The 27,360-nt window shown below is 46.6% G+C and overlaps 2 protein-coding genes and 1 long non-coding RNA gene across 4 annotated transcripts in view; 2 read left to right on the top strand and 1 right to left on the bottom strand.

Annotated features, from left to right (window-relative positions):
* IL2RG (interleukin 2 receptor subunit gamma) overlaps positions 1-1,705 on the top strand; it is an 18,435-nt gene extending 16,730 nt beyond the window's left edge. Inside the window, exon 8 of the mRNA XM_083422776.1 lies at positions 209-1,705. Coding sequence (XP_083278902.1) covers positions 209-394 — 186 coding nt within the window. The 3' untranslated portion in view covers positions 395-1,705. The remainder of the gene's footprint in view (positions 1-208) is intronic.
* Positions 1,144-20,580, bottom strand: LOC310669194. Its single transcript, XR_014507071.1, has 2 exons — positions 19,660-20,580; positions 1,144-2,409 (listed from the first exon to the last, which is right to left on the bottom strand). It is a non-coding gene; the product is annotated as an uncharacterized lncRNA (long non-coding RNA).
* On the top strand, positions 9,862-26,525 carry LOC310669193 (uncharacterized protein CXorf65 homolog). 2 transcript variants are annotated; one of them, XM_083422777.1, is made up of 6 exons: positions 9,862-9,963; positions 10,531-10,617; positions 13,283-13,417; positions 17,552-17,620; positions 24,619-24,746; positions 26,330-26,525. In XM_083422777.1, the coding sequence occupies exons 1-6, from the start codon at positions 9,939-9,941 to the stop codon at positions 26,453-26,455; spliced, it is 570 nt and encodes a 189-aa protein (XP_083278903.1). In that variant the 5' UTR covers positions 9,862-9,938; the 3' UTR covers positions 26,456-26,525. The 2 variants fall into 2 exon arrangements, with proteins under 2 accessions (XP_083278903.1, XP_083278904.1); XM_083422778.1 differs by lacking the exon at positions 17,552-17,620.
* Positions 26,526-27,360: the final 835 nt, after the last annotated feature.

The raw sequence follows: 27,360 nt of genomic DNA on the forward strand, positions 1-27,360 counted from the left end.
TCTAGTTTTGCAAGCATACTGTCTGTGCACAACTATATCTCTACATTGTGGGTGGCATAGAAAGGCAGAAGAAGATCAGTGCTTTTGCCTTTTCTGGGCCATCACTTGAGCAAGTGAAGAAACTGCCCAGCCCAGAAGGAAAGCCATGGAGGCAGGCATAGCAGAGTGGGTTACCTCATTTCATTCTCAACATTTTCTTTCCCTGCAGGAATGGGCAGGGGTCTCCAAGGATGCAGTGGAGAGCTTCAAGCCCAACTATCGCGAAAGCATTTGCTGTGTCAGCGAGCTGTTCCCTGGTGGGGGCTATTTACCCATCTGCAACAATGCCATGGGCAAGGCTGGAGGAGTGGCTGGCATTCCTGCGGACCCTACCCTCAAGGTCAACATCGAGTAGGGCCTGTGGAACAGCCACTTGTGGGTCTGTCATGCTCCCTGGCTAGGAGCTTCTGAGGCTATTGCCCCGTCTTTGTAGAGAACCTTTCCCCAAAAGCATTGACGCCTTAGAAATCCTTGATGCCTCAGCCAGCCCATCTATAGATACTGCCAACTGTTCTTTTACGTCTGCAGGCTTAGGAACAGGGTTTAAGGTCCTCCTTTCTCCAGCACTTGCCCTTTTCCACCCCTTATCTTTCCTCTGCTTGGCCTCCAAGCTGCTTTTGTTTTCAGTTTAGCTTATTTGGTGCTAACAACACATTTGCACAGTATGTCCAAAACACACTCATCACACATTTGAAGCACATAACTTTCCCACAAAAAATACTGTGAACTGTGGTTTCCCCTGCACAGAGCTATACAAACTATAGCTTCCATGATTCTTAAGGGGGAAGTAGTGTGCTTTTAATGTATGTTGTGGATCAACTCCTCTAGCCCTCAGGTACATTGTAGGGTTATCAAGTCTTCCACAGTATACATAATATTCACAATATGCATGCACACAAATTGTGCCTTATGAAGTAAGAATATAACAAAACAGGTGAATGCTCAGAAGCAGTTTTAACTCTGAATTCATCTTCCGTTTAATCGCTGTGGCCTGGTTTTGATGGCTATGGAGAAGAACTTGGCCACATTTTCTGTACATACCACACATTTAAAGCACATGCTTTCCCACAAAGAATCCTGGGAACTAGTTTCTTATGGGTGCTGGGGTGGAGGTAATTACAGTTCCCAGAATTTTTTTTTGCAGAAAGCCATGTGCTTTGGATGTGCTTTCGGTTTATAGTGTCTGTGCAGCCTTAGGTTTGGCCATTGAAAAAAGAAAGAGAGAATTCTCCCGAGGCTGTGTATGAACACTGTACCTTTGAAGCACATTCGAAGCTCATTCTTTCCCTCAAAGAATTCTGGGCATTGTAGTTTGTTTAGGGTTACTGGGAGTTGTATCTCTGTGAGGGGCGTAAACTACAGTGCCAAGAATTCTTTGAGGGAAAGAATATGCTTTGAATGTCCTTTCAAGATATAATGTGTAGAGGAATTATTGAGAAAATAAATTGGGATCTTTTAGTCCTATAAAATATGGAGGATAGAATAACATGTGGATAAGGCACTGACATAGCAGCTTTGGTGAGGGAAAACTCTCAGGCGTCATCTGTTTCTATTCCAACCCATGGAATTTCTGTTGTCCTTCTTCCTGCTTCTTCTGCTTCCTCTGATGACCATATGCAGACACATCACTATTATGCCTAATAAAAAGGATTGATTTGCCTCATTATTTCTCTCTGGCGCATCCTTACAGTCCTGCTACTCATATAACTATGCAGCCCAGGGTGGCATTAAGGCTGTGTTCACATGTTTACTATCCATCCAGTGCACTCCCACCACTGGCCTGGGAAGCAATTGTAGGCTGCCATCTGTCTTGAGAGACAATTGAGTGTGCCTCCGAGTGTGAAACCAAACAACTGCTTTAGTGACATGAAAGAGACCTCCCTGGAGCGCAAGCCTGGGCAGTGGGTATGGAAGTGCCGGGCTGCCCATCACTTGGGCTTGGAGGAGGGTGGGAACTTGAATGTGGCCTGAAGAGAAGTCCGCTGTTATGTACCAAGCTTGGATCCTAGAACAATAGGTAGGTAGGATCCTAGAATGCAACAACTGATTGGCCTGCAGGAGAAGACCAATCAGGCTCCAGGAGGGAAGCAGAATCAGCCAGTCAGATGGGACTCATGGTGTAAATAATGTATATAAAGCCTGAGGTTTGGGGGACAATTCAATCACTGTTTTACAAGCTGCAATAAAGAGCATGAAATCACTGCAGGACTCTGAGTATATTTCATCCACCCTCTCACCTGCAGGCCATATCTGGTCATGATGATTCTCCAAGTGATGATTCTTTGCTGGCATCGCCCACATTCTCCAGGTCCACGGCCCCATCCTGCTTGCAAGCAGAGAGCAAGTTCAGCTCATGACACTCCTGGATATCTGAAAAACAGGCCAAGAGAGATGTGGATGCAATAGTTTGAAACAGTTGCTGCAGCAGCCACGGGGAATTCTTAACCTGGCCTGGGCAGGGTGACCGAGCAGGGAGTGTCAGCATAGCAAGCAAAGTGAGCAACAGCAAGCTCAGTGAGATTTGCCCACAAGACCTTGAGTTCAGCAGCAATGTGCTGCTAACTTCTTTTTTCCATTCTGCTCAGAGCCAGAGGAAGACAGCATCATTCCTGCCCTACAGGAAGGAGTTGCCAACAGCAGAGGTCAACATTTGCTCTTTAAAGTTGTTGCTGGCATCTGTCTGTCTCGAGAGACAATGGAGTGCACCTCCAGGGGTGAAATCAAATTGAAGTGTCCCCCCTGGCCCACAAGTTTGGGCAGTGTCCCAGGCCATCCAGACAACAAGATCTACCTGCCAGCTTCACTGATGTGGTCCAAAGCAAAACAGAGCAATACGTTTGGGACCCGCTTGGCTGCAGGAGTTGCCAGAAGGAGGCGTACAAGGCCCGATCCAACCATCTTAGGGACTCCGCTCTGGATTTGTGTAGGGTTTACTCCTGAGCCTTTTCTTCTCCTGAATGTATCCCACAAACCAGTGGAGGTTTAGAATCTGAGTTTTCATTCTTCTACATGGGTTACCTTCCCAGGTGGACAAGCCCCACCTGCCGCCTTGTTTCCCTCTACAGCACGTGCAAAAGCTGCCTTCTTGACCATTGGACCCACGGTTGGTCTGATCCTCTCAGTATGCTGGAGCCTGTCTTCGCGTGCAGGGAAGTCCCTAACACACCGATGGTTTGACCCACTGACTTCCCTCACCTGGTTTAGCCGGCCAGTCAAAGCCATTCCCAGGATTGTGGCCCCTGTCTCATTCTGACAGCTTCTAGGAGCCGCAAGTGAGAGGCTGGGGACCAAAGGGTGGCACACCAGAAGGAGCACAACATGTCCGCTCTATTCTGGATCTAGTCCTTTGTTTCTTATGAAATACTGCATCTTGATGTGCCTCCCCTCAAAACTAGCTTCAAGTGAGAAAAAGGAACTACCTAGCTGTGTTTTAAGCCACCAATACACAGGCAGCCTAAGACACATTTCCTTTTCTAGTGGGGATCTCTAGTTGTGATCTTTCCCTGCAGTTAAGAACATTGTCAAATTATATGGGAAGGGCCATAGCTCCCCGGTATAACTCCTGGCTTGAGCGCAGCAGGTGCCCTGTCCAATCCTTGGCATCTCCAGGTAGGGCTGAGTGAGATCCCTGTCTGAAACCTTGGAGAGCTGCTGCCGGTCATAACAGACAACATTGGACCAATGAGTCTGATTCATTATAAGGCAACTTCCTATGTTCCATTCCTGAGCTTCTGCATCTGGACACATTTTTACCTTTTGAACTGGCTTGTCCTAGATAAATGTCACCACCAGTTTTCACTAATTGCAGAATTGAGGTCAACATTTATACTGCTGTCCAAAACAGAGGGGTTTTTTTTTTTTAATAATTGATTGGATTCTTAACTGTATAGATAACAAACAGAAAATATGAAGTCAACATAGAACATCCCCCCATCCGCCATAGGAAAACAGGAGATCTGGAGCATTGGCTCCATATGTAAGGAAGTCATACATCAATGGGAGGGGAGGATAAGTACAAATACAAGAATAGAAGCTGGACCTTGACAGAAGACCATAAGAAGATCATGCAAGCCAAATCGTTCTTGCGGTTTCTCACAGATGTTCTTTTCTGTGATTAGAGGTATACATTGCTACAAACGTTGGGCGCCACCCCCACCCCGACTCTCTGCCGAGCAGCAGCAAGATTTCAGAGGGTTCCAAGCACTCACCCAGGGTCTGTGCTCCTTTGGAGAATCATAGAATTGTAGATTTGGAAGGGATCATGAGGGTCATCTAGTCCAACCCCCTGCATTGCTGGAATCTTTTGCCTAACATGGGGCTCAAACCCACAACCCTGAAATTAAAAGTCTCATGCTCTACCAACTGAGCAATTTGAAGAACTGAAGACACAGCAGAAACTCCTGCTTTAAGAAATATGGTTTATTGACCTATTTACACCTTCAGTCTGCATGGAGAGAGTCCAGATCTTACAGCATGGTCCTTTCAAGAGGGGCTTGTACTTCATAGCAGAACAGCACTGGAGTCCAAGTCATCTCTCCTTACCAGACTTCAGCCAACCTTCCCAAAACGGATCTCAGTTTTGGCCTCTTTCTGCTTCTTCCCAGCATACCTTGCTCTGAAGACTCTTTTCCTGTCACCTTTCACCCAGTTACTCTGGGAACCTTCTGTCTGCCCAGGCCCAAGATTCCTCTTACAAGGGCCATCAACACTTTTTGTCACATTAACTCCTTTACCCCAGGTGAGGCCCTGTCTTGGAAAGAAAGCTTTGCCTGTATTTTCCCTCCTGCCTGCAATCTTCCCTTCAATACTCCATCTAACCAAAATACTGTTGTTGTTGTTTAGTCATTTAGTCGTGTCCGACTCTTCATGACCCCCTGGACCAGAGCACGCCAGGCCCTCCTGTCTTCCACTGCCTCCTGCAGTTTGGTCAAACTCATGCTGGTAGCTTCGAGAACACTGTCCAACCATCTCGACCTCCGTTGTTCCCTTCTTATTATGCCCTCCATCTTTCCCAACAACAGGGTCTTTTCCAGGGAGTCTTCTCTTCTCATGAGGTGGCCAAAGTATTGGAGCCTCAGCTTCACGATCTGTCCTTCCAATGAGCACTCAGGGCTGATTTCCTTCAGAATGGAGAGGTTTGATCTTCTTGCAGTCCATGGGACTCTCAAGAGTCTCCTCCAGCACCATAATTCAAAAGCATCAATTCTTCAGTGATCAGCCTTCTTTATGGTCCAGCTCTCACTGGGAAAACCATAGCTTTAACTATATGGACCTTTGTTGGCAAGGTGATGTCTCTGCTTTTTAAGATGCTGTCTAGGTTTGTCATTGCTTTCCTCCCAAGAAGCAGGCGTCTTTTAATTTCGTGGCTGCTGTCACCATCTGCAGTGATCATGGAGCCCAAGAAAGTAAAATCTCTCACTGCCTCCATTTCTTCCTCTTCTATTTGCCAGGAGGTGATGGCCCCAGTGGCCATGATCTTAGTTTTTTTGATGTTGAGCTTCAGACCATATTTTGCGTTCTCCTCTTTCACCCTCATTAAAAGGTTCTTTAATCCATGAATGCTGGTCAATTTCAGTTTCTTCAGCACCAGTAGTTGGTGCATAAACCAAAATCCTACCATTTATCAATTTCTAGGGTTTGGTGGGTGTCCCCCAATATTTAATAAAATAACAAGGTCCCACCTTATTGTACTAAAAGGCAGTGGCTGTTCTTTACGCTGCCATGAATGTAGATTGTGGGTAATCTTTTCTAAAATTGCATTGTTCCAAATGTTTTTATACGGTGCTTGCAAGGACAGATTGCTCAAAAGTTTGTGTTGTTGTACTACTGTTTGCCTAGCAGCAATAAATAAGAATGTCAAAAAGTTCTTTACAGGAACTACCATGAGGCAGAGTGAGGCAACTGCCTCAGGTGGCAAATGTTGAGGGGCAATGAGTGGAGAGAGCTCTGTGCATGCATCCCATGCAGCATCTCCTGCACCCAGTAAACTACGAGGCCATTGCCCTTGGGGTGCAATAGGGGCTTTTGTACATGGGACTGGGAGGAGGAGGCAACTTTTGCCCTTTGCTTCAGGCAGTGAAACCCCTTGGACATTTGAAGGACACCTGGTTCCTTCAAATGTAAGGATAATATAAACAAATACGGGGAGTAAACAATAGTTTATGTAACTGATGCAGAAAGCTCTTTCTGGACCAGTGTCCAAAATTTACTTACACCAGGACATTCCACCATAGGTAGAAATAAGTGTCTTTCAGGGCACAGCCTCTCCAACAATTGGGACTGTAGGGTGGGTTGATATATTTTCATTGTGTGGGAGTTCTATACCGAATATTGTTCTGAAATGTCTTGCTCAAATCTGTTTTGTATGAACATGTTGCAGATGCATTCAAGAAATTATTCAGTAGCCTGGTTTGCACAAAATGCTGAACTGTGGTTTATTAAGCCATAGTTTAGTGACATGTGAGCTTTGTGCAGCTTAACTATGTTTGGCTTACTACCAACAAACCATGAATAGAATCTTGTTTGGTTTTTAACTGTGGCTTAGCATTACATGTGAACCCAGCATTATTATTAACCTTGCTTTGGCTTACCACCCCACCCTAAACACTCACCAAACTACAAATATACTAGGGCTATAGCATTTGGGACAGGAACCATGGTTTGTCTGATCATCTGCTGGACAACACCTGGTTGATTCATGTTTTGTGACTTAATCAAAGCATGGCATAGTGTCATGTGTGAAGAAGGCCAGTGACTTTAGGTCACAACAAGGAGCATTCTGCAGGGATAACTCAGTCAGTAGAGCATGAGACTCTTAATCTTAGGATTGTGGGTTCAAACTCCATAATGGACAAACGTTTCCTACATTGCAAGGTGTTGGACTAGATGACCCCTCTGGTCCCTTCCTACAATTCTATAATTCTATGATCTTCATTCTTAGAATCCGAGAATCGTACAGTTGGAAGGGACCCCAAGGGTCATCTCATTCAACCCCCTACAATGCAATCTCAGCTAAAGCAGCCATGACAGATGGCCATCTAGCCACTGCCTATAAACCTCCAAGGAAGGACAGTCCACAACCTGCTTCACTGAGCTAAATGGACCAATGATCAGATTTGGGATAAGACACCTTCTTGCACCCCTAATGCAGTGTGGTCTTGAGGAAAAGGAAAAGCAATAATGTTTACAACTACAAAACCCAGTATATGGTGTAATCATAGAATTGCAGAGTTGGAAGAGGCTCCAAGGGTCATCAAGTCCAGAAATCTCCGCACACTGAGCAGCAACTTTGTGTTGCTTTTTGCAGCTGCATTAGTGCCAGCAGCCTCCCCTCCCCCACATTCTCCTTCCCCTTTCTTGCCATTTTTTGTGCCCACTTGGGCTCCCTCTCTCTGTTGTCCCCTGGCATGGACGTAGCCAAGGAAGGCAGCTGCCCCCCCCCCCCCCCTAGATCCACAGATATTATTGAAAAGCATTGAAAGCATGGGCGGGAAAAGGATTTTTGTTAGGGTGGGACAGGCGTCTTGAACCTGTATTTTTATGGATTTGAAAGTACTCAATTATCCAAGGTTCTGCCCCCCACAGCAGAAGCCTGTCTCTGCAATGACCTATTTACGGGGCATTTTCACTTGTGATTTCTCAAGAACAGCTCAACAACTTTGGCTACACCCCCCCCAAAAAAGCCTGCCTACCCCCATGCCCCTTGGCTTTATTTGTGTTGTTGTTTGCAGCCACAAAAAGTGCCAGTGGCCTTCCTCTCTGTGTCCTTCACTTGCTAACTTGAAATTTCTTGTTTTTTGCAGCCACTTTAGCTCTGGTGGCCTATTCCCTCCTTTCTTAATCTCGTTTCTTTTGCTGCTGCTGCTGCTGCCTCCGCCCAACTTCTCTGCCTTGCTCTAACAAGTGAGGGGTTTGAGAGGTTATCCAGTTGGGTAGGAGACAGCAAGACCAGCCAGGAAGTTTGGGCTACTGTCTGTGCCACCAGTGATAAGCAGGGGAGTCCAAAGTGTGGGGCCTGGGACAGTCACCCCTATTCACACCCACCTTCCCAGGGCAGTCCTGCATGCCCCTGCTAGAGTTGGTCATCTCAGCCTCCTGCCACCGCTCTCTCGGCTGGGACAGGGTAGAGACATAGGAACCTGCATTACACTAAGCTGGACTATTGGTCCTGCTCTAGCCCAGAGCTGCCTGCACTCACCGGCAGCAGCTGTCCAGGGTTTCAGACAGAGGTGTCTCCCAGCCCAACCTGGAGATGCTGGGGACTGAACCTGGAGCCTTCTGCATGCAAAGCAGATGCTCTACTCTTGAGATGTGGCCCTTTGCCTACAGCTCAGCTGCTCGTAAAGCCAGGGATTATGCTATGGCCTTGAGCAGGCATACTTAATCCTTCTTGCAGCAGAGGCAGACATGAGGCAGCACCACAGAGCCCTGCGACTATGACATATGCCTCATGGTAGTTCCTGTAAAGAATATTTATTGATTTTACAAATACAAAGTGTAACTAAACACAAACTAATAATATAAAGAGATTCTCCAAATCCCACAGTTTCCCCCCCATCCCCTGCACGGAGTCTCCTTTTAAACATCTACAACTGCATATTCATTCGTACTCCAAATTTTACATCGAACCATATTGCGCATAATAATTTTTACACTACAAGTGAATCAAAATCCTGCTCTTGTTTCCATCTAGGAGTGTGCCGAATTTTAACCTCGCACAAGTTTATGTTGAAATTTGAAAGACCAAAGTCTGTCTTCCCTCTCACAGATTTTGGATGATGACTCTCTAAGCAAAACAGGCCAGCTGCCTTTTTTTCTTTCCTGATTTGTTTCAGAGATCAGCCATAGCTACAGATGCCTGCAGAGATTTTAACAGCACAGCCTCCCTCACATTGTGTTCCATCATCATCATCACCACCATCACCACCACCATCACCATCATCATTATTATTTACATTTATATACCACCTTTATATTCCAAGGATCTCAAGGTGGTGTACGTGGTTCACGCTTCCTCCCCATTTCATCCTCACAACAACCCTTTGAGGTAGATTAGGCTAAGAGATGGTGACTGGCTCAAGGTCATCCAGGGAGCTTCATGAAGGGTTGCCATTTGTCCTCTTTTTCCAGGACATATCCTCTTTTCCAGGGATAAAATTTCTGTCCAGGTGGATTTTTAAAATTTGCCAAAATGTCTCTGGCTATACTTTCTGGATGAGATGTGGACAGGACTTGCTTTCCTCTTCTCTTCTCTTGCTCCCCACCAGCAATAGATCACAGCTTCTGTAGCCTACATAGAGTAAAGGTAAAGGGACCCCTGACCGTTAGGTCCAGTCACAGACGACTCTGGGGTTGTGGCGCTCATCTTGCTTTATTGGCCGAGGGAGCCGGTGTACAGCTTCCAGGTCATGTGGCCAGCATGACTAAGCCGCCTCTGGCGAACCAGAGCAGTGCACGGAAACGGTGTTTACCTTCCCACTGGAGTGGTACCTATTTATCTACTTGCACTTTGACGTGCTTTTGAACTGCTAGGTTGGCAGGAGCAGGGACCGAGCAATGGGAGCTCACCCCGTTGCAGGGATTCGAATCGCCAACCTTCTGATCGGCAAGTCCTAGGCTCTGTGATTTAACCCACAGCACCACCCGCGTCCCCCTACATATAGTAGGGGTATTTAAAATGAGAGACGTCATAGCGTTCTCTTCTTCACTCTTCAAAATATGGCAACTCTAGCTTCATGGCCAAGTGGGGATTCAAACCCTGTTCTCCCAGGTCCTAGTCCAACACTCTAACCATTACACCACACTGGCTCTCATTATGAGGTTATTCTGAGGTGTCACAATGGGTCCAGGGCGGTTCAGCTGGTCGAGAGCTGCCCAGCTGAACCAAGGGGATTTGGGGAATGTTTATCTGCGTTAAATATGGAGGTAAGGGGGAACCCAGTAGACATGGGTTGTAGGAACAGAGGAAGCTGCCTTATACTGAGCCAGGCCGTCCATCTAGCTCAGTACTGACCACACTAACTGGCAGCAGCTGTCCTGGGTGCTAGTTAGAGATCTCTCCTAGCCTCACCTGGATACAAAACACTGGGGGTTGGAGGAGACTTTCCCATGGAAAGCAGACCAGTGTCTCTTCTAGCCAGTGATTTTTTTTTCTGGGGGGATAGAGTGGGGGAACTCACCACAATGTCTGTTTGTTTGTTTATTGTGGGCCCAGTCACAGTGCCTCCGCCCAGGCAGACAATGATCTGGATTAGAAACGGCCACAACTTTATTGATTAGAGATATAGGTTGATTTTTGGCTCAGGCATTGGGTGTATGTCTGTTCCAGCCCTCTCTGCCAGAAAAAATATATATATATAATTTTTAAAAGGTAAGGGAACTCAGTCCACACCCCACTCCCAGGCTCTTGCTATATATATATACCCCTGCCTGTTGTGGTGCGTGGGCTCAGCTGCTGCCCGTAGAAACCATCCTTGGCTCCTCTTCTTGCAGACCAACGACAACTCCTGGCGAACATTAACTGCTCAGTCTTACTCCTAATGCATTACCTGCGCGACAAGGTGGGACTGCACAGGACAGGTGAGATGAGTTCCCAAAGCACAAAGAAAGTGGACGGCAAACCCTGCCCAGTTGATGGTCAGGAGGCAACAAAGACTGCTTCCCTTTGGTTGACTGTGCCACGGATCCTGCAACAGGTAGTGCCAGGTTGGGGAGGGGGAATGACATGCCATCTTATCTCCAGGTGGAAAATATCCTGTGTCCACACTGCTTGTGACTTCTATGTACCAGAAGTACAAACTCAAAGGAAGACCCTTGGGCTCTGTTGACTAAGGACTAAAAACTGGCCACCCGTGAAGGTCCTTAACCCATCCTTAATAAATGTACTTTGGAAGTCCCATTTTCTCTTCAGCTCCTGTGGCTCCTCTTTCCTGTTTCAACAAGTGGAGATTTTTTAATCCTATTTTTCATCTGCATTGCACCTGGGATTATTTTGGATATATAAATTGTTTTAATTGTTTTTAGATATGAAATCCACTATATATTTTGGAAGGTTGTTTGTTCGCTACGCAACTGGATGCCTTTTAAGACATCATAACTAAATTTTGCATGATGGTTCCTGAGTTCAAGCAGGTTTTCATCTATTTTTGGATAAAACTGGACACCATTTTTGAATGCAGGGCCTTTGAGGGGATGGCTCCCCATCTCTGACGTATTTTATCCAGGGAGGCTTGCATGGTGCTGAGTTGAATGTCTTTTGATGTCAGCGTGTGGAGGCTGGTCCACTAGGGCCCCACCTACCATCTTCTTACTTACAAGGGGTCCAGATGTCTGCCTGCCAGCTCTCTCCTCCTTAGTCATAGTCTGTGTACCTACCATGCTTTTAAACTGCATGGCTTCCCCCAAAGAATCCTGGGAACCTTAGTTTATCCCCTCACAGAGCTATAATTCCCAGAACCCTTAATAAAATGCAGTTCCCATGATTATTTTTTTGGAGAGGAAGACATGTGGGTGAAATTTCCGAAAGGCAGTGCTTTGTCCTGGATCTTAGGCAAGTCAATCTAAAAAATGCAACCCTACCATATGTTTAGTGCCTAGGGCTCCCCCCTTAAAGAATTCTGGGAACTGTAGTTTGTTCAGGGTGTTAGGAGACCCCTAATACCCCCACAGGGCTGTAATTCTCAAGAGTTCTCTGGGAATAAAGATTGTTAAGGTCTTTTTTAAAAGAAGAAGAAGAAGAAGAAGAAGAAGAAGAAGAAGAAGAAGAAGAAGAAGAAGAAGATTATATTACATATTTTTCATAATACAATAAGATAAAAGAAACTAATCTAAATAAAAACAAAAATAGAGAAACAAAGAAGGGAAATACCAAAAAGAAACCCAAATAGAATAATAGAAAAGAAAATAATAAAATAAAAATAAAAATTTGCTGTCAGCAAGAAATTACTCAAAATATTCATTCTAGAATGGCACCAAACTGATAAAAGGCAATATTTTCTGAATCTTCTGACCCAGATAGATTTATTCATTTTCCTTTGTACACAAAAAGTCCAAAAGGGCTTCTATAATTAATAATAATAATAATAATAATAATAATAATAAAAATATCAGCAATAGTCTTTCTGTATCAAACATATTGATTGTTAAATTATGTGGGAACTGTAGTTCTGTGAGGGAAATAGAGACTTCCTAACAACTCTCAGAACCCTTAACGAACTGCAGTTCCCAGGATCCTTTAGGTCGGGGAAGCCATTACTGTTTTCTGTGCTTTTGAGCCCTACCAGTCCTTTCAGGACTTGGGCACACTTCTGCATTTCCAGTAAAGACTTATACTCTGTTTTGCATTGAGCCACATTCTGAATAAATTTGACTATTTGAAGTATGCTGCTTTCATTGTTATTGTCTTTAAATGTTTGTAGATCAGGCCCTAGGGGAAAGCTGGCAATTAAATAACCACAATTACTTTTTTCAAGAGCGTAAAATGCAAGACTGAGAACAGGCAACTCCTTGCGTAGTTGTGTTCTGTGGGGGCTGACCCACAACCATTGGCCAAAGGAGGAGAGTGTCGTGGACTTGTTGGAGACAGAAGAATGGTGGGAGGAACCAGTTGGGGACCCCCCAAGGGAACAGGGCTCAGAGCCTGGGGAGTGGTGGTGGGATGACAATGAGTAGTCACAGGGAGAAGAAAGAGGGGCGAGACTGGGAAGAGGAATTGTCAGAAGCTGAAGAGGAAAGAGGGTTTAGTGAGCAGGGAGAGTCTGCTTCTGAGAAGATCAGAAGCAGAGGCTGAAGAGGAGAGAGGCCATGAGGCAGAGATAAATCAGGCTTTTGAAGAGTCACAGATGTCCCCCTACCTGCTGCAACAAGCCCCCATCTCCTCCTGTCTCCTAGCCCCAGAAGAGGGCTGAAATGGGCGGAACAGCAACAGGCTCCACACAGGTGTAGTCGCTAATTGTTTGGGGAAAACCCTGGTGAGGAAGGGACTTAGATGGCTGTGGGGAGGTAGGGACTTTCAGTCTCAGCAACTGATTTTTATGGGGTAAGACCTACCAGGGATGAGCTGCTGTGCTCCTTAAGCCTGACAGCCAAGTCTGTGATGGTCGTGTTTTTGCTAATAAAGAGTTAAGACCAACTTTGAATGCTGTGAATGCTCCTTGACAAAGAGGCAAAGTCCCTGCTTACACAGAGGAAAGGAGGTGAACCCACCCACTCCACTGCCCCCCATATCTCTCTGTTCCCTTTTCAGATCCCATTGACTTGTGTGAAGAGAATGGGACCCTGAAGCTGCTATTCCTAGTCAAGTTTCCAGAAGACAATGCCAGCAAGTTCCTCACTCCCCGTGTGACCTACTACATATGTAAGGTGGAGCGGGGCGCCCCAGGTACGTCGAAGGACTAAGAAGCCCCCCTTCCCCCACCTGCACAGCTAGGTGGTGGCCACAGCTTCCTGAAAGTCATTGCTTCCTTGGCTCCAAATATTCCCTTTCTCAAAGGCGTGGGGTCAGACATACACAGGCTTCCCACTGGTAGCACAGCTGGCAGAGCTGTTTCAAAGCAAGCCCAGGGAGCTGCCTCTTAAATTGCTGTTGCTTTTTCTTGACCCATGCAGTCATAAGGTCTAGAAACTTAAAAATGAAACCTGACATTTCCTCTTTGGATTTTGCTATGTTTTCTTGTGTTGTGCTAACTCATCCTTCTCCAGCATAAGGAAGTGGCAAGGCATCTGCTCAGCATGCAGAAGGTCCCAGGTTCAATCCCCAGCATCTACAGGCAGGACTGGAAACGCCCCCACCCCCAGCCTGAAACCCACCAAACTTCTGAGGAGGAGCTGTGACTCAGTGGCAGTGCATCTCCTGCACATGCAGAAGGTCCCAGGTTCATCTCTAGGTAGGGAATATAGGCAGCCCCAAACCCTGGAGGACCTCTGCCAGTCAATTTAGACTTTATGGACCAATGGATCTGAGTATAAAGGCAGTTTCTTCAGATATCTTCAGATATTTCAGACTGCAAATCCCATCAGTCTCAGTCAGCATGGGCTGTAATCCCCAACATCTCGGAGGACCCCAGGTTAGGGAGGTTTTATTAGCACCTTAACTGTGCCTGCTGATCTGCTGACAATTCAGCTTCATTTTCTCACTGGCTGTGTTTATTATTATTATTATTATTATTATTATTATTTATTATTAATTGGGTCATTTGCCACAGTATATTTTTGATTTTATGGGTTGTTTTGTGTAGCACACAATGGAGAATTTTAAGGTATGTGTGTGAGTGCCTTAGCTGGCATATGCAAAAGAGCAATTGCCATTTCTTGCGTTTCGTTCAAGGTGCCACTTACCCACCTCTGATCAGAAAGCTGCTTCTTGACTTATGCAATATATTATATTGAGCTATACTGTTAGTATTATCTGCTCTGACCAGCAGTGGCATTCCGAGGTCAACAGCAAAGCTTTCCCCATGACCCTTTGCCTGCCATTTAACTAGCAATACCAGGAACTGAACTCGGGACCCCAGGGGACTCTGTCATTCTTTGCATGCAAAAGGTCCCAGGTTTAAACCCCAATAGCAACTTCAGGGCTGAGAGAGACTACCTGTCCGAAACCCTGGAGAGCTGCTGCCAGTCAGAGTAGACAATCCTGAGCTAGATGGACCAATCTGGTATGATGCAGCTTCCTTTGTCCTGCATGCTTGGCAGGTGCTCTTATACAGAACTAGGGGATCTCCCCACCCCCACCCCATGGACTCTTGCCGGGTACTCCATACCTGTTGTACCTGGTGCCTTCCAGAAACTTGTGGACTACAATTCTTAAGGGAAAAGGCAGTCCAAAGCATCTAGATTGGGGAAGGCTGGCTTGTACCCAGGTTTCTGTGAGCTTACCTCTTGGGAAAGAGAGCCAGTAGGGGCTGGAAGTTCAAACTCCCACTTGGCCACAGTCTCTGCCTCTCAACCTCACCTGCCTAACAGGGTTATTGTGAGAATTAAATGAGAAGGGGGAGAACTTTCCCAATTAATGCAGCCTGATGGAAGATGGAGAGCCTCCAAGCCATCTGCATCAACCTGGGCTGCACCTGGAATGGGATTATCAAGGAATGTAAGGCAGTGGCTTCCCCTTTCTTTATAACTGCGGATGCTTCATGGCAACGCTTTGTGGGACTGGCTTTTCTAATCTTTCGGAGACCACAGAGAAATCTCCCTCCAGCTGGAGCCAGGGCTGCATCTGCCACAATTCTGGATGTGCAGAGCAAAAAAAAGAGCACGGGACAGGGTCCTGAGTGCAGGATTTGGCTTTCTGCGAATCTTGGCTTCCATTAAGGAACAAATTCCTAGCCCCTGTAAAAGCAAAAGATACACTCAGAAATATTTGGATGGTGACGAAATCTCAGAAGCTAGAGGGGTGGCTGAAACAGAGTTCTGGATGCTAGTAGGTAGACTTTTATTCTTCATTATCATGCTAGTTTTGAGGGTGAGCCAACTGAGAAGTCATGGTGCAAAAGAAATGTGTGTGTTTAATTGGCACAATCTGCAGGTTGTCCAGGGGGCAGGTTAGGGAATGCAGCTGCTCTTGGCACCAAAATATGGCTTGGGTTGGGGTGGAATCTCCCTCTCTTTTCTTTCATTGCGCACCTGCTCCTCCTGTTTATCGTCTTCTCCTAATCTAATTGAAAACATTAAAGAATGCTCATAAGAGGGAAGCAGGACTGTGCCTGCCTGCCTCCCACCCACTCAAGGCTAGTTGGTCCATTGTGTGGAGGAGGTCAGGGCGTTTGTACAGCCGAGAGCTTTTGCAGTAAACAGCTGCGGCTCTAACCATGTAGCCCTTCCTTAATAATGCCAGCTGTGTCTGTTCCCCTGGCCTGCAGGTACAGTCCTCTTCAAAGAACACATGATCTCCCCTCTCGGGTCTTTGTGGCTATGGATTCCTGCGTCCCTCTGGCATAAAGGGTCTATGGCTCTTTCCTTCTTATTGCCCTGCAGAAGGGTGCAGTGCTGACTCAAGAGCTGATTTTGACCATCCTCCTTCCCCCCCTTTTTTTTATCTTGATATTTTATTAAGGATTTTCTTGTTTTACAGAAGTAAGTGTAATGCCTCGTTGTTTTTCCATGTAACATTTTTACAAATCCATTTCATTTGTTGAGGCATTAGGGGGAGAAGAAAAGAAAAAAGAAAAGGGGGGGTGGAGAGGGGGAAAATGGAAGGGGGTGGGGTCGGGTGGCGGTGTTTCTATTATGTTTAATGTATGTAGAGTTTGGTATCAGCGTTGTTTGTGTTGTTCACTTGTGTTCCTTTGGTGGTGAGACAGGTTGGGGTTGGCCTAGGGTGTGATTGTTTGCTTGTGATTGGCTGTGGTGGTCTTTGTTTTCGTGTGTGAGTGGGGTGGGTGGGTGTTTTGGATCAGGTTAGCCATATTGATTTGTATGCTGTTGGTGGATTCTTGTCATTGTCTTGTTGGGCTGTGTATGTGATAAAGGGGAGCCATACCGGGGTGAAGGCGTCTTCTTCTGTTTGTCCCCGTGTCAGTTTCAGTTTATTAGTTAATTTTTCTAGTATGGCTGTTTCCCATACTATTTGGTACCATTGGTCCATACTTACTCCTGACAGGTCTCTCCAGTGTCTGGCTATGATGCTTCTGGCTGCTGAGAGTAGGTGGGTTATGAGTTCTTTGTGGTGTAAATGGGCATTGTTGTCTTGGAAAATGTTTAGTAGGGCCAATTCTGGGATGATGTCTATTACTTGCTTAGTTATTTTACATATTTCTTGTATGGCTGTTGTCCAGAATAGTTGGATTTTGGGACACTCCCGGCACATGTGGAGGTATGTGCCTGTGGAGGTGCACCCTCTCCAGCATTTTGGTGAGGTTCCTGGGTGTATTAGCGCTAGTTTCCTTGGTGTATTAGCGCTAGTTTCCTTGGTACCACCTGTAGGTGAGTTTCAGTGTGAGTTCTTTTCTTTTCGTTGATATGGATTTAAAGTGGGGTTTAGACCACATTCTGGTCCATTGAGTGGGGTTAATCTCATAGCCTATGTCATTCTCCCATTGTTTTTTGATTGCATCTAGGGGATTTGCGGGATTTTGGAGTAGTATTTTGTATATTGCGGATACCGTCCCTTTACCGTCCTCCTTTGAACTCCTTCCTTGTGTGTTCAGGCAGTTCTCCCTTAGGGACAGAACCTTCATGGCACCTGCCTGGGGAAGTTGTTTCCGGGAACTTTAGTTGTGATTCCTGCATTGAAAGGTGTTGGTCTAGATGGCCCTTGGGGGTCCCTTCCAACTTTACAGTTCTATGATTCTTTGTATTCCCCCTTGAGCTCCTGGGAGAAGAAGGCAGGAATAAATGCAATAAATAAATATAAAATAAATAAAAGGCAAATGGCAATTAGCTGCAGGCTGGTAGAAATCAGCCGTGAGCATTCTCCAGACTTGTATCTAGGAATGCAGAGCACTCAGCCCAAGTTCCATGTTGTAAATGCATTGCAAAGCGTCAAAGTGAGTAACACAGGGTTCTCTCTTTGCAGGGTCGAAACAAGAAAGCAGCTACCGGGCCTTTCACCCTATGTACAAGCACCCTCCAGTAGAATTATTGGGTAGGAACTTGCAGGACTTAAAACTTCTATTCTCTGAAACCTACGAAGTCAGGGCAAGTAAAAGTAGCCCCTTTCAAATTTCCTTCCCCTGTGAGCAACACCATATAGGAGAAAGGGGCTAGAAAGAAGTTTTTCTCACCCTCTCTCTCAGTGAAAAGAGAGGTCCTGGAAATCACCATGAATGCCTCCTTCCTTGTTCTCTTAGAATGGCAATGGCGCCCACCTGGGATGTGCTGGAACCCACATCAGATGGGGGGAAGCCTTGCTCTCTCATATTAAAACTCAGCAGGGTTATGCAATGAAGCCAAATGGTGGGAGATTCAGGACATACAAAAGGAAACAGAGCAGAACTGAACTATGGGACTCTGTACTGTAAGATATACTGCTGGCTGCAAACATGGATGACTTTTAAAGGGTTTCAAACAAGTCTGTGGAGGTTAAAGCTATCAGCGGCTTCCAGCCATGCATTTTCTACAGTGCTGGAGGCCGTGTTCCACTGGATTCCAGTTGCCAAGGATCACAAGTAGCAGGGGCGCTGACTCCTAAGGGCTGAACCCCTTTGACCCCCCACATTTGTTAGCAGGGGGCTGAGCCCCCTCAATATTTGTTCAAACATCGTGCATGATATTACAATGCCGTACATGACACCCAGAGGTGATGCTGTCATGCAAGTCAGCAACACTGCAGCTCCTCCTCCTGCTGCTGCTGTGGAGGGGAAGCAGCCCCTGGCCATGGTGGTGGCAGGAGGTACAGGAAATGTCAGCCATGGAAGCTGAGTGATGCCCGGGTGGCATCACCTCTGGGCATCGCGTCTGACATCCGGGTGTCATGCAGGACGTTGTGGTGTCGCGTAACATCAGCTCACCCAGCGCTTTCCTGAGTCAGCGCACCTGACAAATAGGAGGAACTTGCTGTTGAACTTGCCTCCTGCTTTCAGGCTTCCCCGTCAAGGCCTCTGGCCGCTGTGATAACAAAATGTTGGACTGGATAGGCCTTTGGTCTGACCCAGCAACCGGGCTCCTCTAACGTTTATTTGTTTTGTTTCATGAAATTTATATAAAGCGCTCCTTGACTGCCAAACCCAAAAACAAAGGAAGCCTCAAAGAAGTTTGCAAGAAAGGAAAGTAAAACAGTGAAATTATCTGGAAAAGAAAAAGTCAAAAACAAGAAGTATTTAAATATTTAGTAAGCTAAAAAACCAGGTTAAAAAACATGTCAACGTTGTACATGTCTGGTTAGCCTTGCTGAAATAATTTCTTTTTCAGCAGGTGCTGAAAAGGATACAGTGAGGGCAGCTGCCTGATGTCAATATAGTGGTACCTCAGTTTACGAACTTAATCTGTTCCGGAAGTCCGTTCTTAAACTAAAACCGTTCTTAAACCGAGGCATGCTTTCCCTAATGAGGCCTCCCGCCGCTGGTGCCCTTCCACCGTTCAGATCCCATTCTTAGACCAAGGTAAAGTTCGCAACCCGGGACACTACTTCCAGTTTTGTGGAGTTTGTGAAGCAAATCATTCGTAAGCAGAGCTGTTCTTAAACCGAGGTATCACTATAGGCAGGTTATTCCAATGTGTAGCTGTTCTTTTGTCCCTGCAAATCACAGACCCGGGTAGAAGGCAGAGCTTTTAGATCTCCAAGTGGTGGTATATTCTAGACAGACTTCGACACCTAGCATATATATATATATATTAATAGAACTGAGGCACTGGGTGTCAGGACAGAGGCCAATCCTACCCGCTTACTTTAGGTCTGAGCAGAAGACTGTTATCTGTACTAGTAATTTCTGGGTGAGCCAGCCAACAATTGCCCCAATACCCTCAGAAACCTGAGAGGCAGAATTGTCAACCACTGGATTAAGAACAAAGCAGGTCCCCCACCAACCATACCAGCCTTAGAAAGGATTTCAATATATGGGCACAACAGACCTTTTTATTCAATAATACAAGCAAGTTGCATATGAAAAGGGTAGTTCTGTTTGAGGAATGCTTCACCAGGAGAGTGCAGGCAGAAAAAAATAAAATAAAACAAACCTAAATTACCTGTCTCTGATCTTTCCCTCTTGTTGAGCACCAATCTCTGAGTGGTGAGAGACTCCGGAGGTTCCAGGCGATTACCCAGGGTTCGGTTTGCTGGCAGTAAGGGACAGCAGAGACTGTGGTGTCTTTATGGCATATGACTTATTCACACATCTATGCAACCTGGAGGGGCTCACAGCATTAACACCCCAATAAGGTCTTGCTTCTCCCAGTCACAGACTTTCTTCAAAATCTCCTCCCACCACCTCCCCAATTTTTAAAGTCAACAACTGAAACAGAGCCTATTGCTATCCTTGTTTTTAGGAAACTCTATAAAGCATGGGTTCCAGGCATATACCCAGGGTTCAGTTTCCTAGGAATGAGGTTCAGCGGAGACTGTGGTGTCTTTATGACATATGGCTTATTCACACATATACACAACCTGAGCCTACGCTGGAGGGGCTCACAGCATTAACAACCAAGAAAGTCTTTGTTGTCCCAATCACAGCCTTGGATTCCAGGAGAAATCAAGCATGGCTCTCCCTCTCTGGCTTGCACCTGCTTCTAACTTCCAGCTCTCTCTCACACACAACTCTCCACTCTGGCTTTTGTCTTTCTAACTTAACACCTAGTTGAGGGAGGGCCCCCCACCCATTTGCCCTCTGGCACAGAGCCACTTCCTTTGTTACCTGAAAGACCTATACTTAGGCCATTACCAAGAAGCAGCCTGGCTATTTCAATAATCGAGTCCTTGCTGGTTCCAAGAATAGAACTGACTTGGGCATACAGCCTAACTGCCCCTCCCCCACCCTCCCTGCAAACTCACAACACTCTGCTTTACTCTAGCCTTCCTTCAATCCACAACAGAGATCCAAGACTCCTAGATTAGACAATAAAGCAACATTCAGTCAGGAAATAGGCAGAGGGCTTGTTCCTTTTTTGACTGGTGGTTTTATATCTCTAGCAGGTCAGGCCAACTTTTATCTTCAATCCGGCCGATCCAAGGCTCTTTAGAGGTATCTCTTATTTTATAACGAACTCCAAAAAGGGGGTGGGGGTGGGGAGCCTCCGCAGCTGGACGGTGTTAAGAGAATTAGCGGACTCTCATGTTTGCCTTGGACAGGCTAGACCAAGAGATAAGCAAGCATCCTAAGGCTACTCATCATTTCTACTTTCCCATACTCGCTTTCCGTTCAGAGCCAGGCCGGCCGTTACCAGTCCCAGCACAGAATCCCAGATTCTGACTCTGGAGAGTTGCTACTCCTAACACCGAGAAAGATCTAGCAGGGTTCTTCACGAGCTACCAGAGGGGCAGCAAATGAAGAAAGACTCTGGGTCAAAGATCCCCAGCACACTGTGGCCAGATGTGGCATGCGCTGGAGTTTAGGGCAGATTTGGAGCTACCCAGCTCTGTAAAGAGAGGGAAATAGGCAGAAGAAATGCATGGTAGCTGTGGGCTGCATCAGGGAGATAAGGAGGATGTTGTCAGTGTGCATTCAGAGAAGGGAGACCAAGAGGGATCTGGAATCTGTGAGGGCTCTGGAATCAGAGTCCTTTGAGGGTGTGCTTGTTTGGAGGTTCTAGCAGGGAAGCGCAGCTATCGTATACCCTTGACCGAAGAACGGTACACTCCTTCTATCTGGGATGGTCGTCCTCTTCCACCGAGCGCGCAGCTTCGGGAGGGACACACATGGAGCAGTGAGGGAGGAAGGGGACACCCGCCTAGCCAGCCAGATCAGCCGAATCAACCCTGGTGATCAATGGGGTGACAGATGTCGCAGCCAGATCGCCCTCACATCCCAGAGTCCTTTGAGGGTGTGGGCATGTTAGGCTAAAGGGAGACATGATAGCTGCCATCATGTATTTGAAAGGATGGAAGTTTATAAATCTATGCAAGGCATGGAGAGAGAAGATAGGGGGAAGTTTTTTCCTCCCTCTCTCAAAACACTAGAGCTCATGGACACAAAGTGAAGCTGATTGCTGGGAGATTTAGGGCAGATGATAGAATCATAGAATTGCAAGGGACTCCAAGCACCATCTAGTCCAACCCCCTGCAATGCAGGAATCTCTGCTCAAGCATCCATGACAGATGACCCTCCAATCTCTGCTAAATTCTTCCAAGGAAGGAGAGTCCACCACCTCCCAAGGGAGACCATCCCACTGCTGAACGGCTCTTACTGTCAGAAAGTTCTTCCTAATGTTTAGTCAGAATCTCCTTTATCATAGTTTGACGCCTGCCCTCCAAAGCAGAAGAAAACAACCTTGTTCCATCTTCCAGGAAATAGCCCTTGAGATATTTGAGGATAGCTATCATATCTCCTCTCAGTTTCCTCTTTTCCAGGCCAATACCCAGCTCCCACAACCATCCTGCATAAGGATTGGTTTCCAGACCCTTGATAATCTTAGTCATCCTCCTCTGCACATGTTCCAGCTTCTCAATGTCCTTCTTAAATTGTGGTGCACAAAACTGGACACAGGACTGCAGGTGTGGTCTGACCATGGCAGAATAGACCAAGACTATTACTTCCCTTGATCGGAACACTGTACTTCTGTTGAATATAGGCAGACTAGAATACCATCAGCTCTTTTTTTACTCATGTTAAGCTTGTGGTCCACTAAGTCCCCTAGATCCTTTTCACACGTTCTACTGATAAGTCAGGTTCCCCCATCTTATCTTTGTGCAGCTGCCTATTCCTGCCCAAGTGCAGAACCTTAGATTTGTTTCTATTGAAATTCTTTTTTTTAATTTGGACCCAGTTCTCCAATCTGTTAAGGTCACATTGAATCCTTTTTTTCTGCAGCATTAGTTACCCCTCCCAGTTTGGTGTCATCTGCAAATTTGTTGAGCATCCCCTCAATTCCTTTGTCCAAGTCATTTATAAAGATGTTGAGCAACAACAGGCTCAGGACAGTACCATGTGGCACCCCAATTGTCACTTTTTTCCAGGATGACAAGGAACCATTACTGAGCACTCTTTAGGTTCAGTCAGTCAACCAGTTACAGAACCACCTAACAGCTACAAATCTACCTCATCTAGCCCACATTTTATCAGCTTCTCTGCAAAAATATCATGGGGGAGTTTGTCAAAAGCCTTCCTGAAATCAATATACACTACATCTTCAGCATTCCCCTGATCCACAAAGTTTGTAACTGCATCAAAAAGAAAGAAAGAAATGAAATTTGTCTGGCTTAACTTGCTTTTGAGAAGTTAGTAATCACAGCATTCTTTTGTAAGTGCTCACAGACTGACTGTTGAATTATCTGTTCTAGGACCTTCCCTGATACAGTATAACATAAAGTATGTACTTATTCACTCAGCACATAGTGGAACTCACTTCCCCAGGAGGTAGAGATGGCCAGCAATTTAGAGGGTTTTCAAAGAGGATTAGACAAAGACAAATTAATGGTGGAAAGGGCTTTGAAAGGCTACTCTCCTTAATGGCTGTGCTCTGCCTCCACAGCTGGAGGCAGCAATGCTTCTGAACAGCAGTTGCTGAAAACCACAGGAGGGGAGAGTTAATCCTGCTCCATGGTTTCCCACAAGTATCTGGTTGGCCACTGTGAGAATAGGATGCTGGACTAGATGGGCCATTGGCCTGATCCAGTCATGGAGTAGGCTTGTTCTCTGTTGCTCGGAATGGTCTGGAGATATCTATATCTATATCATCTATCTGTCTGTCTGTCTATCATCTATCTCTGTGGGGTGCAGAAATAATTTGATGGGTAAGAGCGCTGGTTGAAATAATAATGAAACATAGGGTTTATTACTCCTAGTAAACAAAGCCATTCTGAGTACAAGCTCCCACGTGGCTGCCATGGAACCATGAGGTCAACTAAAAGGAAGGTCCAACACTAACAGTAACTGAACCTCCAGCAGAAAGGAAGTTAAGCTGAGAGAGAGAGAACGTTCAGCAGAAGGAATCAGTGAGGGTCCGAGCCTCTATCCCACCTCTCTAACGTATTGCAAGCATCATTGCTTTGCACCCAACAAGGCTGGGCAGCAAGAGAAACTTCAGAACGATCAGAGCTGTTCAACAACAGGACAGCATGCCTTGGAAGGTGGCTGTTCTCCTTCTCTGGAGGCTTCTGAGCATCTGTCAGGGATACTGTAGTTGTAATCTTCCAACACTGAGCTGGGGTAGGGGTTGGACTTGATGTCCTCCAGGGTCCCTCCCAACTGAGAAGAATGCTATGATTTTCCAGTGAACACCAGGTCAGCCTTAAGCTGACCCTGAACTACTTTTCCACACTGTTCTGCCTCTCCAGTTGCTCACTCAGAGCAGGGGTTGCCTTTTAAGCTCAGCCAGTCACTGTCTCTCCCACAGCCTCAGCCCCCACTTGAGAGCCAGTGTGGTGTAGTGGTTAAGAGCGGTAGTCTCGTAATCTGGGGAACCGGGTTCGCGTCTCCGCTCCTCCACATGCAGCTGCTGGGTGACCTTGGGCCAGTCACACTTCTTTGAAGTCTCTCAGCCCCACTCACCTCACAGAGTGTTTGTTGTGGGGGAGGAAGGGAAAGGAGAATGTTAGCCACTTTGAGACTCCTTAAGGGGAGTGATAAAGGAGGATATCAAGTCCAAACTCTTCTTCTTTTTCTTCCCACTTCTGTAAAATGGCACCAATCAGGATGGTCACATCCACATCGTACCTTGAAAGCACACAACTTCCCCCCAAAGAAACCTGGGAACTCTAGTTTGTTAAGGGTGCTGGGAATTATAGTTCTGAGTGGTGAACTACAGTTCCCAGGATTATTTGGTGGGCACTGCTAAAAATGTATGGAGTGGATGTGGCCCAGCCTCATCAGGGTGGTTGTGAAGCAGAGAACAAGTCTGATTTTTTTAAAAAAATGTTTTGGAAATTGTAATTGCTGCATGCACTGTGACAGGCCATAAAGCTGTGTTTGGGTCGATGGTGCAGCCAGCTTGGCTTTTCAAGGCCGCAGCAGAAGGTCCTCTTCCCACTGAGCATCTCTGCTTGCCCTTCAGACTCCTTGCGTAACCAGTGTGACATCCTTGAGAAAAGCCGCCTCAAGATTCTCAAGAGCACAGATGGCAAGAAGCCCCCAACCATGGAATCACTCCTGTCGTGCATGGCATTAGCAAATCAGACGGTGGTGAGGCACTCATTTTTACTTTGGGGGGGGGGGGCAGATCCAGCTCACTTTGGCCCTGTATAGCTTGTCTGACTCCAGGACTTGCCATGCACATACCCCTCTCTTGTCTAGACTCCATCTAGGCAAGCAAAAGGGCTTGTTTGAGCCAGGTAAAAACACCCAGGGAGGGTGTGAAGCAGGGCTGGTGAGAGGCGTGGCCTGGGGAGAAAGAGGGTGTGGCTGGGCAGAGGTGCAGTGCTGGGGGAAAATTCTGTGGGCTTGACAGAGATACCTGCTGCCCTTAGTTTTCTCACCTCTGGTTTAGCATCCTATCTCTTTCCATCTCCAGCACCTTGTAGCCTTTGTGATCTTGCCATGAGGGAGCTGGTCTCCTCCTGCCTCAGGGAATTGCCTTTCTTCCCAGGGGTGGTTGTTGTTTTTTAATAAAAAAAAATTCTGGGCAGGGTGGGGTTGACTAAATCTTGTCTTTAACAGTAGCACATGTGCATAGATATTAAGGTGCCAGGTATAGTTTACCGCTTCACACCACTCTGGTATTTTTTATTTATTTGTTACATTTATATCCCACCTTTTCCTCCAGTGAGCTCAAGGTGTTGCACATGATTCTCCCCATTTCATCTTCCCAAAAATCCTGTGAGGTAGGCCATGCTGGAGAAAAGAAATGCATTTCCTTCTCTTGCGTTTGCAGTTAATGGATGTGTTACTTTAAACCACAAGACGGCACAGTTTGTTTAGCAATGTGGCCAGCACTTATGTGTAGTCTTTGCTTTGTCTAAGTTAACCCCATCCCTAAATGATGAGCTGTGTTTTGTTTGCTGTTCTCTCCCAACTTGTTGAGACAATATGTCTGTTATTTTCTCTCTCTCATCTACACACATCCAGTAAATAGTTGCAACATGAATAAAGCCTTTGTACTCCAGAAACTGTGATTTTTTCAACTCAGTTCACCCAAGCTGCAAGGTCTGTTAACAGGTTAGGCTAAGAGATGGGTGCTAGCCAAAGGTCCCCCAGTGAGCTGCGTGGTTTTGGGATTTGAACCCTCCTTTCCCAGGTTTTAGCCTGACACTCTAACCATTATGCCACATTGGTTCTTAACTTTTGAACTTTGGACCCAAAACTTTCCCCCCTGATTTCTCTTTAACTGAGTGAAGAATTGCCTTATTGACTTTTAAATCAGTGAAGGAGGGCAGGTCTGTTGGAGAGTAGATGGATGCAACCAACAGCCATGTGCAATAGCAGAGAGAATGGTGGGGGAAAGAGAGATACTTGTTTGGAGCACTGTGTTGTTATGGGCACACCCCTGCTTTCACCTGAGAGCCAGTGGTGGCATAGTGGTTAGCGTGTCAGATTAGGACCTGGGAGACCAGGGTTCAAATTCCCACTTGACCACATGAAGCTGACTGGGTGACCTTGGGTTGTTGTTGTGGAGATTAAATGAGGAAGGGGGAACCACGTAAACCACCTTGAGCTCCCTGAAGTTGAGCTATGGATGGATGTTGGGTTCTTGCCACCTCCACCTCCTTCAAGGGCCACTGCTGCTGCACCCTAAACTCTGTTGATCTGTGTTTGTCTCCTATGCCCAGGGGAAAGCCAGTGGGAAGTCTGGGGCCAGTTCGTCTGGCGGCCTAGATGATGAGGGCCAGCCTCGTAAGACGACCACAACAGCCAAAGCCAGATGGGAGATAGGCAAGAAGGATAAGCATCGCTGAGTACCGAAGGTGGTGCCCAGAGGGAGCTGCAGCCCACCATCACTGTGAATAAAGGCACCTTTGGACCCGAGTCACCCCTGGCTCCTTCTCTTTGGGGGTGCTGCTGGAGTATTGGGCGGAATGGGGAGCTGCCCTTTGAAGCAAAGCATGGATTGCAGCTGCATTGTCTGTTGAACCCGTTTTGCATTCAGAGACGGAGCCCTCTTATGTGTGGTTTTTTTTTTAAAAAAAGGCTGATGTCACCAGGGAGCCTTCTGATTGGAGGCTCCAAAGTGAAGCTGCAGCAGAAAGTGGATCTGCCAGAACACGGTGGGAAGAAACTCCCGGCAAAAGGCACCATTGCAGGCAGGCAGGAAGTTGCAAGGGGCTGGGCTGGCTCATCTGCTCCCTCCTGTCCTGGATGCATGCCTGTGGTCCAGTCTGGCAGCACCTGCATCCTTGGCAAACGTTCAATGGTGATCCTTTCCTTGGTGGCCTAGTCTCTGAGAGCCAGGGTGGCACTGCCCTGCCAGATTCAGCCTGCCTTCAGCCAGGCCCCAACTGCCTGCTCTCTCACTTGTAACTGGTCCAGCCAATGGGTGGCTCTGCCTGCCAGTTCCCTCGTACTTGGTCCCAGTGCTGCTCTTGCAGAACCTCAGATGTGAGCAGGATGAGGGGGAAACTGGAAGTAGTTGGCTCTGGCTCCATTTACTGCTTGGGCTTCCTGCCTTTTGCCACACCAGGTCATCAGGAAAGACATGTAGATAGATGTTGGAGGCTTATGGCATGAGTGTATTACCATGCCTATGAATATAAGGATATAAGAGCCCTGCTGAATGAGGCCAATGGCCCAACTGGTCCAGCATCCTGTTCTTACATTGGCCAACCAGATGCCTGTGGGACATCTGCAAGCAGCACCCAAGCAC

This window comes from Podarcis tiliguerta, assembly GCF_965153285.1.
Source record: "Podarcis tiliguerta genome assembly, chromosome: Z".
Taxonomy (NCBI): domain Eukaryota; kingdom Metazoa; phylum Chordata; class Lepidosauria; order Squamata; family Lacertidae; genus Podarcis; species Podarcis tiliguerta.

What these genes read in the sequence shown, in the direction of transcription:
- LOC310669193 (XM_083422777.1), top strand. Translation starts at nt 9,939, where the DNA reads ATGTTTATCTGCGTTAAATATGGAG. An exon ending in GGTGGAGCGGGGCGCCCCAG is followed by an intron (nt 13,418 to 17,551) that starts GTACGTCGAAGG and finishes CTCTCTTTGCAG; the next exon opens with GGTCGAAACAAGAAAGCAGC. An exon ending in CCCTCCAGTAGAATTATTGG is followed by an intron (nt 17,621 to 24,618) that starts GTAGGAACTTGC and finishes CTTGCCCTTCAG; the next exon opens with ACTCCTTGCGTAACCAGTGT.